At 39.2% G+C, this 19,603-nt stretch overlaps 1 protein-coding gene across 4 annotated transcripts in view; it reads right to left on the bottom strand.

The window, feature by feature from the left end:
* GPM6A (glycoprotein M6A) overlaps nt 1-19,603 on the bottom strand; it is a 241,131-nt gene that overhangs the window by 7,618 nt on the left and 213,910 nt on the right. For all 4 annotated transcript variants that reach the window (XM_020803288.3, XM_073001440.2, XM_020803280.3 and 1 more), the window contains 2 exons: nt 2,470-2,623; nt 1,721-1,797 (listed from right to left, as the gene is read on the bottom strand). In XM_020803288.3, coding sequence (XP_020658947.1) covers nt 1,721-1,797; nt 2,470-2,623 — 231 coding nt within the window. The remainder of the gene's footprint in view (nt 1-1,720; nt 1,798-2,469; nt 2,624-19,603) is intronic.

A 19,603-nucleotide genomic window follows, 5' to 3' on the forward strand; every position in this document is an offset into this window, starting at 1 on the left:
CATATTGCATAATTTGAAAAATACAGAATTTTTTTTCTTAATTTTGCTGTTCTGAAGAAACAGCTGGTTTCTATCATCTCACAGCTAGCAATCAGAATCCCTGTATTTCTACTTAACTTGCTACAGCTAAGTGAGGCTAATTGACAAGATACTGGTGTGAATTTTGCCATGTGCCTGGTCACATGTGTGATTCCCCAACCAAGATGAATCCTGGCACCTTGTCAATTAGCCAAGTTTCACAAACCATATGCAAGCACCAATAAGATCCTAGCCACTGAATCTTGAATAAGACTTCCTATTTCCTTTCATGATACCTGAATATTTGTAATAGGTCTTGTACAATATAATTTGGCTGGTGTCCTAAAGCACAAACGTACCAGCAAATCATCTTTTGGTACTGAATGAATAAGATTCCAACTTGTACACTACCTCTGCTCCACTAACTATCTATATGCTGTCGAATTCACATTCACGTAAAGTAGGCAATCATAGTGACATCTGAATTGGCAAAATATATAAAAACTACAGTTTGACTCAAGCCTAAAAATGTAAACCATGATCAATATATGAAATAGCTAGGAATGAAGGGGAGAAATGGGATCACAAGTGTTAAGCGGAGAGAGAGTGAGAGTGAGCAAGGGAAGTATAAGCACTCCTGCCTTAAGAAGTTAAAGAGGTTTGGGAAAAATACTGCTGACCTCTCCTGATGGTTAAGACTATTCAGATGATTTGCTGTTTCAGTGACCACTGAATTTTATTACTTCCCATGCATGTATGAATACATATATACATACCTGTATATACAACAGTAAGAGGGAAAAAGAGAAAGAAGGTGCAGAAAGGCCAAAGTGGGACACTTGACACTGTTGATACCTTGGATAAATGATAATTTTAGCAACAAACACTTCCCTGCAAACTCCCACACCTGGAAGAAGCTACACCCTTTATTTTATCCTTCACTACTTTTGTTTTAAAACTTCTGTATTTTTGTGCTAAGAAAGCAAGTCAATTGACTGTGCCTCGTGGCACAGTGGTTAAACTGCTGTACTGCAGCCCAAACTGTGCTCACGACCCACGGTTCAAGCCCAGGTAGCCGGCTCAAGGTTGACTCAGCCTTCTATCCTTCTGAGGTCGGTAAAATGAGTACCCAGTTCGCTGGGGGGGGGGGGGCAATGTGTAGCCTGCATCATTAACTTGTAAACCGCCCAGAGAGTGCTTGAAGTGCTATGGGGCAGTATATAAGCAACAAACTTTGCTTTGCTTTAAGTAAGGCATATGATAACATTGTGGGCTCTATATAGCCCTACTTTGGTGTTCACAAAAAAAATCTAAAATCAACTGATGAGGAGGCAGGTAGGCAACTCCCATCACACAGAGTAAGAACTATGTATGGATGCATTCCATGTGATCAAAAGCTCTGCAAAATCAGGGTACCAGGTGTTGTGGAGAAGCTACAAAGCAGAGAGCATGTTGTTCTCTCCAGACTATTGTTTTCAGGGACAAAGGCAGGGCTAGCATGCTCCCCCCTTTGCATGTTGATTTAACTCCTTATTTGTGAAAGCCTGATGATCCTCTGAGCCTGAAACTACTGCACCACCCTTGTGCATTTCAACAGAATGCAGAGCAAAAGAACTCACAGGATTAACCAGTGAAGTTGTTCCCTATAAATGCAAAAGAAATGGAAGCTCCTTCCTATAAGAACCTTTGTATTTCTACTTACCTCAGTAGATTCACACATCCTGAGGAAATTTTCAGACATTGTGCAGATCTTCTTTTCTTCTCCAATAGTAACAATCCCTAGAACACATTCAAGATTCGGTGAGCTTCTGACACTTATTTATTGCACTTCCTTCAGTGAACTAGGCAGCTATGAAATGTTAACCAAATGTTACAGAATACAGAGAGATTGCCCCCTGTCTGAGCAAGAAATAAGCAAGGGTAATCAACCATTTGATAACATGACATTTCAGAACAACCCAGGAGAGTCAGTTTGTTTCAGGGACCTGCTTGTAGAGCTCATAAAATTTTGGACTACAAACAGCCAAATTTCCTAGCCAGTAATCATGGTGGCTGGGATATTTGGGGGGAAAGTCAAAGTTTTCCAAGCTCTGTGCCTGGCCCCCACTTATTTATCTATGTATCTGCAGTAATTACAAACTGCTATATAATGAAGATCTCAGAGAAGCTCACAAGAAATAAAACTACTATAAAGTCTTTAGCGATCAAAAAGAAAGTATAAGTATAGTATTTTAAGTCACAGTGTAAAAACAGTTAAATGCTCAAAATAGATCAGAAAGCTTGGAAGAATAAAAAGATCTTCACCTTGCACTGAAATATCACCAAAGCAGACATCAGGACCAGTTATTCTGAAGTTACCCAGTTTTAAGACAGTAATTATTCTAACACATTAAGTATTCTATAAGCATGACTACATTGCTGAGTGAATTAAAGAACAAATCATTCAGTTACCAAACTGACGGAGATCCAAACAGAGATTTGCTCCTTCCACTAGGGTAGTATTTTTGCAGATAGTCCACAGGTTGAAATACATGTAGACAGGAAGAGAGGTGAAAGCTGTAACCCCCAGCCAGGCCAGCATGAAGATATATGTCAGCATGATAAACTGTAACAAATATAAAAAAAATGAAAGGGGGAAAAAACTGAAGTAAATTCAAAACTGTTTTTAACTGCCATTCCTAAACCAGAAAAACTTACTATACCATATATATTTTAATCCTACAATCTGTCCGTACGTTTTAAGTGATAGCTTTTCCATGTTTAACGTTGATGACAATATTAAAATAAAAAGTATGGTTCACAATAAAAGCTTGCGGTCCAAGAACATCTAGGCCAAAAGGAATGGAATGGATTGAAGGGGCTAAAAAAATTGAGAGAAAGTCTGCTATTCTGGTGGAACACCAAATAGACCCCTGTAGTACAATTCAGTAGCAGAACATGCTGCTGATGGAAGTGTTTTAACAGTGATGAGATCTTGGCACAACAGATGAAATGGGTTCTGTGTGTGCATGATGGGTGAGATGTGATGGTAGGAGAATGTGCATGCCGTGTTCTATGCACCTTCAAACCATGACCATGGCCATGTCAACAGCACAAATTTACATGTACCTCAAAGGCAGCACAAAGAATTTCCCTCCCACAATCTTCAATGAGAAGTAAAATTGGACAGCTCCATACTGACATCCTTGCTTATTCCATAATGGAAAACAGGATATGGTGAAATACTAGTCACATTACCATCATCCAGATACAGTATAAATCTTCCACAGAGAGAACATAAATGCAAATGAGTGAATCTGGGGCATGGGACTATACCTCTTTGACCCCCATGTTGTTCATATTTTGACCACAGAAAGACGAACAATAATAATGGGATCAAGAAGGAAAAGCAGTCTGCATATATAAAGCATAGTACTGTGGGACTTACCAGGTACCATTTGCTGCTGGTGGAACAGAGCAAAGAAATGGAATGGGCCCTATGACGGCTTTGGTAGATATAATCATTTGAAAGCCCACATAGTGAATGTGGGCTCTTGCTAGATGCCCCACATTCCAGGCAATCAGAACTGGGCTGTGTTACTTGAGAGACTTTTCTCTCTGGTTCACTTGGGAAGAATATATACATACTCCTACCATGGTACCTCAGCTACTCTTGGGCAGGCCTTCGATCTTCAGCACAATTATACCACGTAACCCTTCTTTGTCTTGAACTCTAGCCATTACATCATTTTGGGAACAACAACAACCTTGGAACTGCAGAGCTGGAAGGGACCCTATGGATCATTAAGACCGGCCCCTATCCAAGAGGCACAATGGGGAAGTGAACTTCTAACCTCTGGCTCCACAGCCAGAGACCTAAGCCACTGAGCTATCCAAAATATTCTTACCAGATGAAGTAGGACAGTCCTTGCTCTCTGGCTTACATTCTAGAAGACAAGACACACAAGGAAAAGGCAACGGAAAATGGAGGGAAACCCTAAATTTGGATGCTAGTTTTTTAAATATCAGATTAACTTCATAAACCACTTGCATGACCATCTTGAAGCATTTCCTTAGCAAGGTAGAAAAGTAAAAAACCGTTGATTCCAATAGTTCAGACACAAATATCCAATGCTACCCCAATTCCCAGGAATGCCGGAACAGAATACCACCCCCCTTAAGGAGGTAAGGAAGGAAGGAGCAGTACAAAATGTAATGTTTGCAGAAACTGTCATCTATGTCTTCCCCACCCCACGTTTTGTAAACAAATGGATGAAATCCAGTTGCAGAACTGCCTGTGGAAGGATGACATTATCGAAAACCATCTCCTGTCAGTAATGCCAGCTGCTGGTGGTGATTTTCAGTAACTGTATATTTTCTCCCTCTGTTATGTGTCTGCCACGGTTTCCATGCAATGAAAGGCATTACTCAGGATTCAGCAAAGCCATGGGACTTTATCAGAAATTGCCCCTGACTGTGATGTCACCATCCTTCTGCGGACATAGTTACACCTACAGGCTTTCAGCCATTAGTTGTTTTTGTCAGGGGTTTTTTTTTTGCTTGTTTGTTTATGTTTGTTTTGTGTAATTTTTGCCTGAACTACTATATATTGTTTAAGACTCTTCCTCTCAACCGTGGGGAGCAGCATCTCACATACTGAGGCAGCACACATGCAGACAAGCCCTCTGCTAATAAAGAGCAGAGACTCAACCATTTCCACTGTTGGCTAAACATTCATTGAACAATCACAGTGCAAATGCATTGAAAAAAAAGAACAAGAGTCACTCCGTCTAGTGTATTTCCAAGGGACACAGGGGCATACTCGCCTCACAGCAGTCTCCCTCATTCTCCTGATGGAAGAAGGCCAAAGAATGAACATCGATGGAACATCTCTGTTTTGGCATCATTCTCATGTCCTCACAGACACCTGTTGCACATCCAGGAATTATCTTCTCTACTGCTAACTATTGCTCATTATGTTCTCTGTGTGTTTCTCTTTCCTCTCTGCTCTCCAAAAGATACAGGATCCAACCTGCACCTATTCTGTGTGAACCATGAGGAAAGGCCCACCAGCAGCAGAAAAATCCCAGTCTTCCACATGGTTGTCAGTATATTTGCTCAATGTACATTTTCATGAACACTTTCACACTCCATGACAAACCATGGTACACGAGATGAACATATAATCAGAGACTTCATTTCAGGGGATGGACTAACCTTGGTGTTTACTGAGGTGCTGTACAAGAAACATAATCTTAGAGACATGAGTGTATACTTTTCAAAATGTTCTCCATCCCAGATCCTGTCCAATGAGGAATTTAACATTGCTATACAGTATATGCTGCCTTTGTCCTGACGTAAGTGCTGACTCACTAAGCTCTTGTTGATTCTATGAACCTCTTCTTGTTGAGACTTACAACTAGATTTTAGCCTTCATCTCTAGGAGCTGGCCTAAAGTCGGACTATGAGAGTCCAACACCTACAAATTTTACAACTTTTTTCATCTGTGATCCATATGACACAAAATCATCATAATCTAGGTTGAGACAAAGATTTAGGAAGATAACCTGGTACAGATGATATCTTTAAAATATTGCTTTTCATATCTTGTTACGTCTTCTGATTTCTGTATTACAGCTGCCTGCTACAGCAGCCCTACTTGAGCTGATGAGATATCGCTGTCAACCTCAGACACTCATACTGAAGTACAGTGGTGCCTCGCACAACGAGGTTAATCCGTCCCGGATTAACCCTCGCTGTGTGAAACATCACTCAGCAGAAAGTAAAAAGCCATTGGAACGCATTAAACAGCGTTTAATGCGTTCCAATTCGGCCGAATACTCACCGTTGCGCGATGTTCCTCTATGGCCGGCAGCCATTTTCGCGCCCTCCCTTCGCTTTACGAGGGTGCGAAAATGGCTGCGATCAGCTGTCTGGCGGGTCCAAAATGGCTGCCGGAACAGCCGAAATGGCCGGCCACAGCGTTTTCGCGCCCTTGGTAAGTGAGGGGAGGGCGTGAAAACGCTGCGCGCAGCCATTTCGGCTGTTCCGGCAGCATTTTCGCGCCCTCCCCTTGCTTACCAAGGGCGCGAAAACGCTGCACCCGGCCCTTTCGGCTGTTCCGGCGGCTATTTTGAAGCCGCAGAACAGCTGATCGGCGGGTCGCAAAGCGAAGGTCGGTAAGCGAACCGCTTACCGACCTTCGCTCTGCGATTTTCGCCCATTGGGGCCATCGCTCTGCGATCACATTAGCGATCGCAAAAGCGTCATCGTAGAGCGAATTCATCGCTCTACGGGGCGCTCGTTGTGCGAGGCACCACTGTAATTAATTGGAAGCAAAGAGTCTTTGATAACTCTTGCATTAAAAAGACTAAAAATAGATGACTATTCTGTAATTATTTTCAGAATTAACCTGTTTTGTTTTTCCAGCCTTTGAATGAGCAATCTGGAGTGCCTAATTATTTGACAATGAGGAGATTGACAATAAAAAGATTGTGAGTGTATAGTTAATTATATCAGATCCATACAAGGACTGTAACATAGCTATTATTTTGATTCTGTAGTATTTTAAGAATCATTTCGTAGGACTGAAAGCCACATGCTAGCTTACCATTTGAATGTTTTGGATTTGAACCCACAGTTGTATGATAATTCAAGAAACCTGTAACCTTAGGTACAGCAAACATAATTCAAGCAGTAAGCAAGGTTCCAGATCATCCTGTCCTGCCATTCCCTGAAATGAAGTCTGAATATTTCTTTTAAGTACTTCTTTAAAGAAATATTCAGACTTCATTTCAGGGAATGGGCTAACAAAAGGACCTCATTTCAAGTGGGCTAACAAAAGGACCTCATATAGGTAGAGGTGAAAGAGTAAGAGTCTAGCAACTATCTATTCAGCATCATAAACACTTCATGGTCCAAGTGAAGCATGAAATGGCTACCCTGAAATTTTGGAGCAAGTCCTCCTTTAACTCAGACCACAAATCAGCCCTGGGTGGTAGTCTCTGTTTATTCTGAATCGCAGCTGAGTTTCTGATAGGTTGGGATACACCCCATAAATAATTAGAAAAGCAAAAGCAGCAGTAATGAGCTCCTATCAAATAAAGAGATAATCTGAGTCACTCCAGTTAGACGAATCCAGGAGTCTGCAATAGTAATTCAGCCACTGGAGCCGAGCATTGACGTTCACAGCAAAAATATAATTCCCCATGGCAGCCCAAACGAGAAGTAATAGTGTGTGTTTGGCATCATGAGGCCCCCAATCCTGAGGCATATAAAACACCACCACCACCACATCAACAGGAACATTCTGGATTGGGGAATCATTAAAACAATATGGTGGGCAGGATCAGCTAAAAGCCATTCAGTGGGCACTTAAGTGCTGCTGCATATCCTCTTGAGCTCCCAGATCAACACCACTGTTACTGCACATTCTATACAGAGGTTTTTCATCCTATCTATGGTTCCATGATGTCTTCTTATTTACTGCCAACTGTACTGTTACTATTGTTCCTGCGCTTTTAAAATCAAGTTTGAGATTATAACTGTATATTTATATCCTTACATTTCTCTTGCAAGCTGTTGTGGGAAAATTTTTATTTTGGGAATGAAAAGAATGATGTGTAAGTATGTAAAATAAATAAATTAACAGTTGTTTTCCAAAATGTATAACCTGCTCTTTGTTATTAATTTAACTGTATCCTTTGTTCATTTTAGTTGTTTCTAATGTGTTTATTTTTTTAATGGTTTTATATTGGGGTCGATTATATGATTTTAGGTAAACGTGGTTTTACCTGTTTTTATTCTTTTAAGACATTTGTAAGCCACCTTGAACATTATTTTATAGTGGGCTATAAATGTAATAAATAAATAATGATTACTATGAAACCAAAAGCACTTCTAACCTGCCCATCCTCCACCCACCGACGCACTCTCAGTGGGACACATAAGCAGTCTACGTGGAACATATTATTTTAATAAAAATGACCAAGAATTCAATCTTCCTCAATCCTTGTGTCTTGTTGCATGTGTGGCATGCTGTCTCCTGCCGATCCTCATCTGTCATGGATTACTTGTTAACTTCTGGCATGCTAGCAATGTCATGGCCAGAATTGTATTTGGGATTTATATTACCACAAATGCTGCTGCACAAACAATTGTGCTTTGGGGGACAATCACAAAAGAAATGAATCCAAGAAAGAGCTATGCAAACAGAGCTGCATGCACAGAATGTTGCATAATCAGCTACACATTTAGACAGACCCTACCACATTGCACAATGTGAATCACAGGCTGGAAAATAACTGCTATTAAATTCCATGAGAAACAAGATGTAGATGCTTGCATGATATTTTGTGCAAAACGTTTAGCACTTTGTCACTATCCAATTTACCTATCTATCAGTCAGCCATTTAGGTTGGCAGTGTTCAGTACAGAGAGATTATCAAAATCTTAGAAGCATTCTAGATATGTTGACTATTGGTGCATAACACCCATGCAGTCTTCCAGTGTCCTAAGGAATACCAGGTTTAACACTGTGATATGCTAGGGTGGATACAAACTTCCATTTTTGGTTCTCTCATCTTTGTAAGTGATGATGAGAAAAATGCAGAAAGAAAAGAAAAGAAAAAAATACTCACTCTGCCAGAGGACAACAGTATCTGGTCATATCAGCTCAAATATTTCCACACAAATAGCACACTTTGCACACATAAAAACTACCATCAGTGCTCCCTTGTCATATAGACTTTTACAAATCAGACTCATGGCCAGGTTGCTTGTGCCTTTTCTAAAACAATCAGTCCATCCTTCTGGACCAGCAGTGTGTTTGTATTTTGCTTGTAAAGGGCAAAGGACACCAGATTTTGGCAGGCTGCCACTGTGCTCAAACTGTGGGAATTCTGATGGAGAAAAGTAGCATTCCATGTCTTATCACTGCTGTGTGGTGAGGAATCTCATGGGTCTTAGAGGTTTCTTGTTCAGTTATCTCATAGAGCTGAGACAGCTTAAATGATAGAAAATTCAGCAAGTACCTATTCTTCACTTCCCTAAGGGTGGAGGAAGTTAAGATGCATTTGGGTGCTGGGTGCTTTGATTGTTACAGTAGTAGCAGAACTGCCTGCTCACATAAAGAGAACTTTTAAGTATAGTTTTGGGACATGTCTTGTTTGCCTCAGGACTGAAGACAAGAGGAATTTGATTTTCCTCAATCAGCACCCTAAGTCAAGGTGACTTGATGTTTAACTCTGAGGGAAGAAATCATGATAACATGATTTGATCTAAGCTACAAGACCACCTTACTTCTAATTCTAGCCAAATAACCCCCAAACAACCTATGTCATTTAGATAATAACTATTATTTCATTACTACTATTCTAAATGCACAGTTCGTATACACCATTATTGTAATGAAATATGTGGAATTACAACTGTTTCATCTTTTGAATCCATCAAGGTCACATTTGTCTAATTTTAAATAATAACACAGCTTGATTATGTTATATAGAGAGGAGCAGAAGTACTAAAGGTCTACAGAAAATAACCAGAATATTATATGTAAACATCTGTAGAGCTTGTTTTTCTGCACATATCATACTTGTGCAATCTGATGCCTCTAAATGTTCAGTTATGACTTCCATCTGCTCTGGGACACTGGCTGTGCTGGTTGGGGCTGATGGGAGCTAGGAACCCAACAATATCTGGAAGGCACGACACTGCCTATTCCTGCCTTATACTGTATTACAGTGTAAGGTTCTTATTACAAACCAGTTTATGCATAGACACCTCAAAAAGAAAACCCACTCTTACAAGTGATTCAAGCTGCTGGTCTGGAATTCTAAATATCCAAAGTTTTGAAGCATGATCATATGCTAATCAATTCAGAAGAGGTCTATCCAAGATACAGCTATCATCCAGGACCATCTGATAAGAGGTTGACTGATAACGAACTCACTGGGACAAGCTTCTGAGAAGATGTTTACACAAATGCTAATAATCCTCTGATTTTTAAAAATGGACTAGATTTGGTTGTATGTGAAAACCAGAAATTTAGAAACAGGTCAGGTCAACAGTGTCCAATGATATAGAAGGAATGAATGAAATAAATGTAGAGTATAAATAAAGCATAAGCATATATGTTTCTGTTTATGTGGATGTATATCCCAGTTTCTAGTGGAATCATTATAAATTGTGCAAAGATGCCAGCACTTTTAGCACCTCTACACTTATCACAGACACAGTCCAATTTTACTAGGTTTTTTTAACTATTATTATGACCTTTTTAGAAAAGACATTCCAAGTAAATTATTTCAGTGCGCCTACTATAGCTAGGACTAATACTGTATCAGACTTAGCCTAATATAATTTATCTTTTTGCTAAGTTAAGATGATTAGAAAGAAACTCTTTGATGTTTTAGAGGTGACTGAATACATACTGTGTGTACTGAGCTCTGCTATTGATTCTCCACCTATTTTTGTTGACAATGACAACAGCTGAACAAGTGCAGGATCAAGAACACATGACTAGGCCAAAGTAGTATGGGATGAAGACTTTTTCACAGTAGTCAACCCTTGACTTACAAACTTAATCTGTTCCGGAAGGAAGGAAGTCAAAAAGTTCATAAGTCGAATCAGCATTTCCTATAGGAATGCACTGAAAACCAATTAATCCATTCCGGCTGTTTTTGGTTCTTAGGTGGAGGGGCGGTTTGTAACTCGAATCATTAGTCCCCATAGGAACTAATGCAAAGCTGGTTAATCCATTCCTACCACTAGGGGCAGATTTTTTTCTATTTTTTTTCTTTTAACCTAAGATGATTTAGGTTTAAAAAAAGGAAAGAAAAGAGGGAGGGAAGGAGGGAACAGACACCTTTTCAACAGAACACTTTGAAAAACACCTTTTCAGCAAAGACAAGCACCTTCTGGGAAAAACCAAGCACCTTTCAGACAACAGATCACCTTGAAAAGCACCTTTTCAATCAAGACAAGCCAATACAAGCACCTTTTGGGGAAAAGGGGGGCAGCAAAGGAGGGAGGGAACACCTTTTAAAATCCAAAAATCAAACTTTTTTAAAAAGCCAAAAAATAAAAATACAGTCCGTACAGAACTGTACCAGGCAATACCAAGCAGTACCAGGCAATCTGAAGACTGTCTCCAAATTCACTCTCAAAATGCTGGGAAGAGCGAGTAAGCAGACAGGCACCCTCTTCACTGGCCAACGGTTAACTGAAAGTTCAAATTTCACGCTTTCCCCACCTCCTGGGTGTTTTTTTCAGTTCATAACTCGAATCTAAGTTTGCATGTCAAGTCAATATTTTTCTATCAGAGCAATTTGTAAGTCAAAATGTTTGTAACTAGGGCCGTTTGTAAGTCGAGGGTTGACTGTACATAATTCCTGTGCTTCGCATCTCATTTTTCTAGAGGAATTATTTGAATTTAAGCCTCATACTTTTTCTGTTTTCCTATAAAGACAAAGCAAATACAGGAGGAGGTGTAAGGCACCCAAACTCACAGCTTCGATATTAGTTCTTTCATTCTTCTTGAAATGCTCATCTGTTCCCTTCTACATTATTAATTAATGTGATGGATTTTTCCAGGTTTGTTTTCCCGCCACCAGCTGTTTTTCATGAGGAGGAAAATGAAAAAGTCTACTATTAATAATCTGCTTTTAATAATGAATGAATACATAGCAACCTATCATAAATCTATAATACTTTAAATTAAACCCACAATGAAAACTAAGTGCACAGAATTTAAAAGGTTTATTTTTTTAAAAAAAGTTTCGTATGAAAAGTACGTATTTCCAAGTTTATTCACATATCTGTGAAGTACTCTATTCTGAACTTCCTAAGACCTATAGTTATTCAAGCAAGAATGCTTCAACAAGACACTGGTCTAAAATCCTCTTGTATAAACTCACACAACATAGGGAAAATGACATCACCTGCAGCAGTGCAATCTATAATACATGTAAGGATCTCTTTCCTTAAAGGCTGCTCATTAAATCTCCACTGCAATCCCTGCTGTCTAGAAAGAAATAATCATAATCTTAGAACTGCAGACCTGGAAGGGACCCCATGGATCATCAAGTCTAGCACTGTCAAGGAAGCACAGTAGGGAATTGAATTCCCAACTTCAGACTCCACAGCCAGATACCTAAACCACTGAGGTACCTAGCTTTGTGTATACTTACATGATACAAAAGAAATGACATCACCAGCAGCAGCATGACCCAGAATTCAAGTGCAGAATTCTATTATATTTGGCCACTGAAAACTTCAGATTGATAATTGATTTGATTGCTTAAATCACCAGAAACCTTCTTAGGCTGTTTTTTTTCTCTCATTAGGTGTTGAAAAGACACACTGAAAATTTAAGTACACTAAGGTTGGTCCCCCCTTTTTAAAAATGAGTTCTATATCTGTTCACCAAATGTTACTTACTCACAAATTGTACCTTTTCTGAATTATTTGCTCTTGAAAGGAGCATGTTTGGAACTGCTGGATTGTTTTATTAGACATATCTTAATATATGGCACAACTTACACCACTACAGTACTTTATGTAAACAGTATTTTACTGTGGAGATTTTACTGCATGGCAGTAGCTGAACATGCCCTAAAACAAGCTGGACATGAAATTCTATTTCAAAATACTGAAGTACTAGACAACACCAGCAATCATTATGTAAGACTGCACAGGGAAGCCATTGAAATCCACAAACACCAGCAAAGCTTCCACAAAAAACAAGAAAGTTTAAAACTCAACAAAGCCTAGCTCCCAGCACTGAAAAATACAACCTGCAAAAGGTCAACGAACTCTACCCAGCCACAAGGACCAGTGATCACTGGACACAAAAGACCAGCTAATGACACCCATCAATCACAGTGATAGATAATCTCTCCCTCTTATCACAACAATACACACACAACAAAAAACGCGCTGATCACCATAATCACCCAATCTCCTGAGCAGGACAAAAGCTGATTCCACAGCTATAAATACTCAGCTATCCAAGCAAACTGCACCAGAGTACAGAGAGAGTTCTGACTCCTGTCCTCTGAAGATGCTGGCCACAGAGACTGGTGAAACATTAGGAAGAAGAAAAACCTTAGGAACGAGGCCAAGCAACCCAGAAAACCCACAACTATCACAATATGTATTTGCTGATTAGGAATTTTGCTGGTCCCCGGATATTATTACATGTCTTGGAACACACATACTTAGAAATCTCTCAGAAATTATAAAACTAAACAAATTACTGAGATAGTTTTGGATTGATCCCATCTCACTGAAAATGAATATAGTCCCTTGGATAGTACTTTAGGGCAAGTCTTTTCTATACACTTAGCAAATATTTTAATATAATTAATATTGTTTTAGAAATTTTCATGGGATTCTTCAGTACCATGTATCTCCTTGAAAAGGATGCAATTTCCTTTTAATGAGAAGGGACTAAGTTTCCCTAATCTTATCTAATGACACCAAGTTTTCTTGTTAACCAGTGGAATGCTTTCACCCTATTAAATTCTCCATTGTGGGTAGTTTTGGTATCTTCCTGCCTGTGGCTGCTTCCTAAGCAAACTGTGTCTAAACAGCTTATATCAGGTTAGGTTGACTAGAGTTATTCCTCCTACAGTTTTCACAGTTACGGCTCTCTGGTGTATAATATCACAACAATTGGATCTATTTTCTCATGCTACGTTAATCTTATGGGATAATACAGAATTTAAATTTTTAGCACAGGCCTTAGTAAATTTGCTAATTGGTGGCAGTATAATGCACCTGATGCTTTTGTGCATAGATGTTCTCATTATGTCCACTCATGGCCTCTTTACGCATATACATTATTATGCATATACATTTTGTATTGGAACTTGGTAGATGTATCTGTTTTACTAAATCATCTACATGTCTCATGAAAATTAACCCGTGGTAAATGACAGTGGAAGCTTGTGACCGGGGCTGGGAGTGTCCCCATTTGTGCTGGGTACCACCTCATTTGGCATATGTTTATTTTATTTATTTATTTATTTATTGGACTTATATACCGCCCCATAGCGCTACAAGCACTCTCTGGGCGGTTTACAATTTTTTTTTAATTATACAGGCTACACATTGCCCCCCAGCAAGCTGGGTACTCATTTTACCGACCTCGGAAGGATGGAAGGCTGAGTCAACCTTGAGCGGATTCTCCATGCTTTTATGGTTGCTAAACAACTGATTCTACAATACTAGAAGAACAAATACCCAACCACTGTTAATGTACTGGGGACATTATAACTCTTCCAAATTTCAAACAAATGGCATATGCATAAGCAACTGCATAGAGATACTTATCTAGCCATTTGGTCATAATCCACCAACATTTACGTATGTCTAGATTTTTTTTCAGACTTTGTGACTTTCTTCTTTTCTTTTAGTGCTATTCTTGCTCCCCTTTTAAATTCTTCTTCAAGGACAACATTTTTTTTCTGGTTACATGCATTGGGAGGGAGGGTTGGCCTCTCTCTCTTTTTTAATGATTTAAGCACAAGAAAAAAGCTTTAAAAAAAACAAATTATTTTTTTCTTTTATGTATCCCTCTATCCTACTGTCAACTTCTTTTGGTCCTGACCCCCCAAGAGCCTTGACATGGAGAAGTACAAGAGAGGGCTTTCTCCTTAGCAAGGGTAACTAGGCCCTTTTTCTCACTATTATCTTGCTTTGTGGGAAGGAGGTCACTGGTAGCTGAACTCCCTTGTAATGCTGCGTTTAAGATTTTAAACTATAATTTATGTTTCAATGTATTCATTTTATTCAAATGTATTTTAAGCTACCTCATGTCCCATTTTGACGTAGACACAAAATATAAATTAAATTAATACATTCAAATAATAATAAAGATGCTATATAACACATATTCCAGGACTGGGCAACTTGTATCAAGCCGGATATAGTATTTTGACATGTTTTGTGGATTGCTAGGGTCTAAATTGTCCCATCTTGTTTTGCAGTCTTTGTCTGGCAACAAAAAACATGTTCAAGTCTCTCAACCCACATGATCAGATTTGGCTCTCAGCGTGATGAGTCACACCTTTGGAAGGCTTGCTTTGGATTTTAAGTTTATGAGTTTTACTTGGGTTTAAGCACTTTTGTTTTGCTCCTCATGACAGAAAAGTGAAACAAAAGGGTGGCATCAGATATGGTGGCACCAGGTTCTACACATTTTAGCTACAAGCTATCAGAGAGTTACAGGAGGGACGCTGTTGCTCTCTTGATTAAAAGCACAAAAGCCCTCTTAACTACTTTAAAACTAAAATAAATCCTTTAAGACCACAGCAGTGGAGCTTTGCAGGGTTGCTACAGCAACAGAAAAAATAGTTACTGTACTCACATGCCATAGTGTGTGTGCCTACACTATTTTTATTTTATTAATTTTCTTAGTTATAACTCACCTTTCCTCTGGTAAACTCAAGGTGGCAATCATGGCTGCAGTTTTTCACCCACCTTATTCTCACCACATATCTATGCGTTGAGATCAGAGACAGTGATTGGCTCAAGGTTACCCAGTGTATTTCATGGCTATGTGGGGCCTTGAACCTAGATCTCCCAGGAGCTTTCCCCACTTGCTCTGCTTGCCAGGATTTCTTGGAGTTGTCCAAGAGCACCTGGAGACCCAAGGTTGGGAACCTCTGCTGTAAAGGGATAGAATAATCAGATATGGTAGTCAACAATTTCACCACCATAATGAATCAGATTGAATCTTTGGTCATTTAATTAGCTCTCTTAAGAAGGGCTGTAAGTGGAATGTCAGGGAAAGTACTTATGATATAGTAGCTGCTGCTCTATAATCAGGTGGACCTATGATAGCACAGTAGACTTATCATAAGGCTTAGTAGTAATCAGAGTGATGAATAGCCTCCAACTAGAATAAAAATAGGCTCGTCAGTTACGAGCAATTGTTCAGAACAGTACATTCATCTTCTGAGCAACACTGTGTTCCTCCTAACTGTGAAAACATAAATCTATATGAAACAAATCATGTCCCGCCAAAAGCCTAATTCGGAACTGTGAAGTACTTGCAGGAGGTGCTTCTATTACTTTCAAATCTCTTATGAATGTAATATTGCAGCCAAAACAAAAAGTACAATAAAAATATGTTTGTCTATGATCCTTCACATCAAATCTCTCTCTGAAAACACAGCATGTACAACAACTGTCATAGGTAGACCAAGCAATTACATTTCACAGAAAGTGGGAAAGAAAGCATTAGGACACAAACTAGTAAAATCTAGTGATGTGTCTTGACTCATATGCGAGTTTTGTTCACCTTTTTGCATTTCTCCCAACCGGAGGCAAAGAGAGCTAGCTGAATCTCACTTCTGGTATAAATTCTTTATATAAGATTAGGTAAGCCAATATCTCCCACATCAATCTCCCCATTTGCAATAGGTGCTCAGTAATGATCCTGACTAGAGATGGAGGTATTCATATACAAATATGAATATCCCACCCCACAGGTGCAGATAATGAGGGTCTGGCTCCCTAGGGCCAGACCAACCACTCATGATTCTGCCACTGCCGCGAGCTCCATGGTCCCTTCCTATTGCTTCGTTACTCACGATGGATTAGCCACTCTTCAACCTAGAGGAGAGGCTCGTTATCCTGGCTAATCCATCGTGAGCAATGGAGCAATAGGAAGGGATCACAGAACTCATGGTAGTGGCGAAATCGTGCATGGTCAGTCTGGACCCAGGGGGGTGGACCCTTATTATCGGCACCTGTGGGGGGATATTAGTATACGAATACCTCCATCTCTAATCATGGCTTATCTTACATTATTGTCCTAATGGTTAAAATTAGATGTGCAAAGGCATAATCCACAGAGGATATTGCATAGATGTTAAGCAGTATTGCTCTTTTATTTTGCTCTCCTGTTGGATTGTTTCCAACATGAACAAAGACCTCCTACTGTATCTGTCTACCTTGTATAATAATCTTAAATTTTGGCAGATGGCTATGTTATGTATGTTATTTCTATTTCCATTTATCATGCATATTTTTAAACAAACCAGTAAAATAAAAAAGCCCTAACCTTAATGAGGAAAGAAAACGGCCTCAGATGCTTACAGATGACAAAACCAAGGCCCAAATTAAATCTCATCAAAAGCAGAGCTGGAATTTGTGCACTGGCACAATCACCAGCAGCATGTGAGGTCCAGTTATATCACAGATAATGATGCCAGGTTGCCATACAACAGAATTTAAAATGGGCAATGCCATCACAACTCCTCTATTCTACTCTTTTTCCTATCTCTATTATCTAATTCAACATCCCATTTCCTGAATCATTAAATGTGTCTTTCCCCATCTGTGATATAAATTATGGGTTATTAGTGAAGTGGTGGAAGAAAGGACCATCCAAATGATATATGTAAACCAAATAAATTCCACATAGAAATAATGGACAGGATGGAACTCAACAGAAGGCTGCAGTGTTTGACAGCACTGAGGATCTCAGAATTCCCCAGCAAGCATTATAAAAGCCATGGCAGCTAAGAGATTTAGGGAGATGTAGTCTTTTAAAAGTAACTTTTTGAAGCTTTTGCTGAGACGGGAGGGGGGGAGAAACCTAAAACTAAATTAGATTGTTGAATTGGGAGTATGGAGGTTTCACAATCATGGACTTCTCTAGTAAGCAAAATGCATAGAGGGAGGGAAGCAAAGTTAACTAGTTATCATTTCCAAATTTTTGTTTTTGTAAGATGAAAAACAACCTTCCTCCATGCATCCCTACACAAAGACGTATTACATAAACATTTCAAATAAACAAGCTGGGTAATTATGTACTTCATGTTTGTCACGTTTTCCTCTGGAGAAAACTTACAGCAAAAATTGCATCAAAGCGTCATCAAACAAAAATGTGAGAGAGTATTTAAGTAGGAATATGGAGAAGGACAAACCTAATAAAATTCTGTTTATTTTTTCCTTTAATGCTACATATGGGGGGGAAATTGCCAGATGTTACTTAACTAATACAAATATGAGGATTTCTCCATCTTTGTACAGAACATAAAACCTAAAATTCTGTCAATAGGAATCTGTCATTGCCTTGATAAATCTACACCAGTTTGAAAAGCACTATGTTGAAAATAGCTGGCGGCACAGTTGTGAGTTGGAGTTCCTAGCTGTGGAAGTAGGGGTCAAGAGTTTGATTTCCCGTTGTGCTTCCTAGGAGTAGAGGCAGTCCATGGAGCCATGGGCAAGCTGCACACTTCTAGAGCATGACCAGAAGAATGGACTAGTCAAGAGCTTTTGATTATTTTATACCTTATGAACCTTGGCAAGGATCACTATAAGTTGGAATCCACATGTCAGGGCATAATTATAGTAAAAATGGCATAAGATATTTCTGCATGTTTTTCATGTTATATTGACAAGATCAGATTACAGCTAATTTTGTCCTGTTCAAATTCACCTGAACTCTAATTTGATGTCCACAAGTCCCTACTCTTTATGTCCCTAACTTTTTTAAAAAATTAGCTATCTTCTATTTAATATTATTGTGTTTCTGCTATTTCCTTAACTATGGAGGCCTTCACCTCTGCACTCTTTTCTCTTCATGCAAATATTGCAAGTGCATACCCACTCAGAAGACAGACAGTGGGAGGATCTAGTTCCAGATGGTGTGAAATCACATCGTGGAAGGAAAGAAAATGTTAAACGGCATCCTCACATGCTGACATGAGGTTTGTGTATGGCTCCTGACACTCATCATCACTACATAGAGCCCTTGAGGGCAAAAAAAATTTCCCATCCCTCTGCGAAAGCATGACTTATTTGGATTCTTTTCTCTATTTAAGGCAAATTCTCTGGACAAAATCTTGTTGCAAAAATTTGTGCCAGCAAAACTTGGATCAGGTACTGGAAACGTTTAATTTAAACTCATGGAAAGTCTCCTATCCCTCACTTTCAGGTTTAGGGACATGGGAATTAATATAATGATAATCTAATAAAAAAAATCACCACCAGATCACAACCACCAAGTTCAGAACCTCCAGTGGTAATTCCAAAGTGATTCTTTTTTAAAAAAATTGAAAGCTCCCAAAGGCTTCCCAGGGCAAAAGGGTATCTCAGGGAGTCTCAGAACCTGAAGGTGGGCACAGAAAAAATTCTATGAGTTTAAATTAATAGTTTCCAGCATATGATTGCAGTTGTCCTGCTGTGAGGTTACACCAAAAGCCCTCTGTGTTGTCTTGCTGTGCATGAGATAGGAATGTATGGGTGAATTCATGGAGGATGAAAAGCTTGACTGTTTTTATGTAAGCTTTCCCTGTATTATTTTTGTATGGCAAACCAAGCAACAGTTAATAGGTTCATTTAAAACATCTTGGAAATGGGAAGGATAATGTAAAAATAAATAGCAGTAAGGATGTAAAAGTGAACTGATGGATCAGGCCATCAAGTGTGAACAGCATTTTGTCAGAGACAAAAGAGTAAAACTCGTTAAAAAAGGATTAAAAGTTTCCTCAAGAGGATGCACACACTGACACCAAAACCACATGAATTTAAACTGAATTAAAAAGCCCTGATCCAGCACCCAATTTATTTCATTAACCATATCGTG

Source organism: Pogona vitticeps, chromosome 5 (assembly GCF_051106095.1).
Source record: "Pogona vitticeps strain Pit_001003342236 chromosome 5, PviZW2.1, whole genome shotgun sequence".
Taxonomy (NCBI): domain Eukaryota; kingdom Metazoa; phylum Chordata; class Lepidosauria; order Squamata; family Agamidae; genus Pogona; species Pogona vitticeps.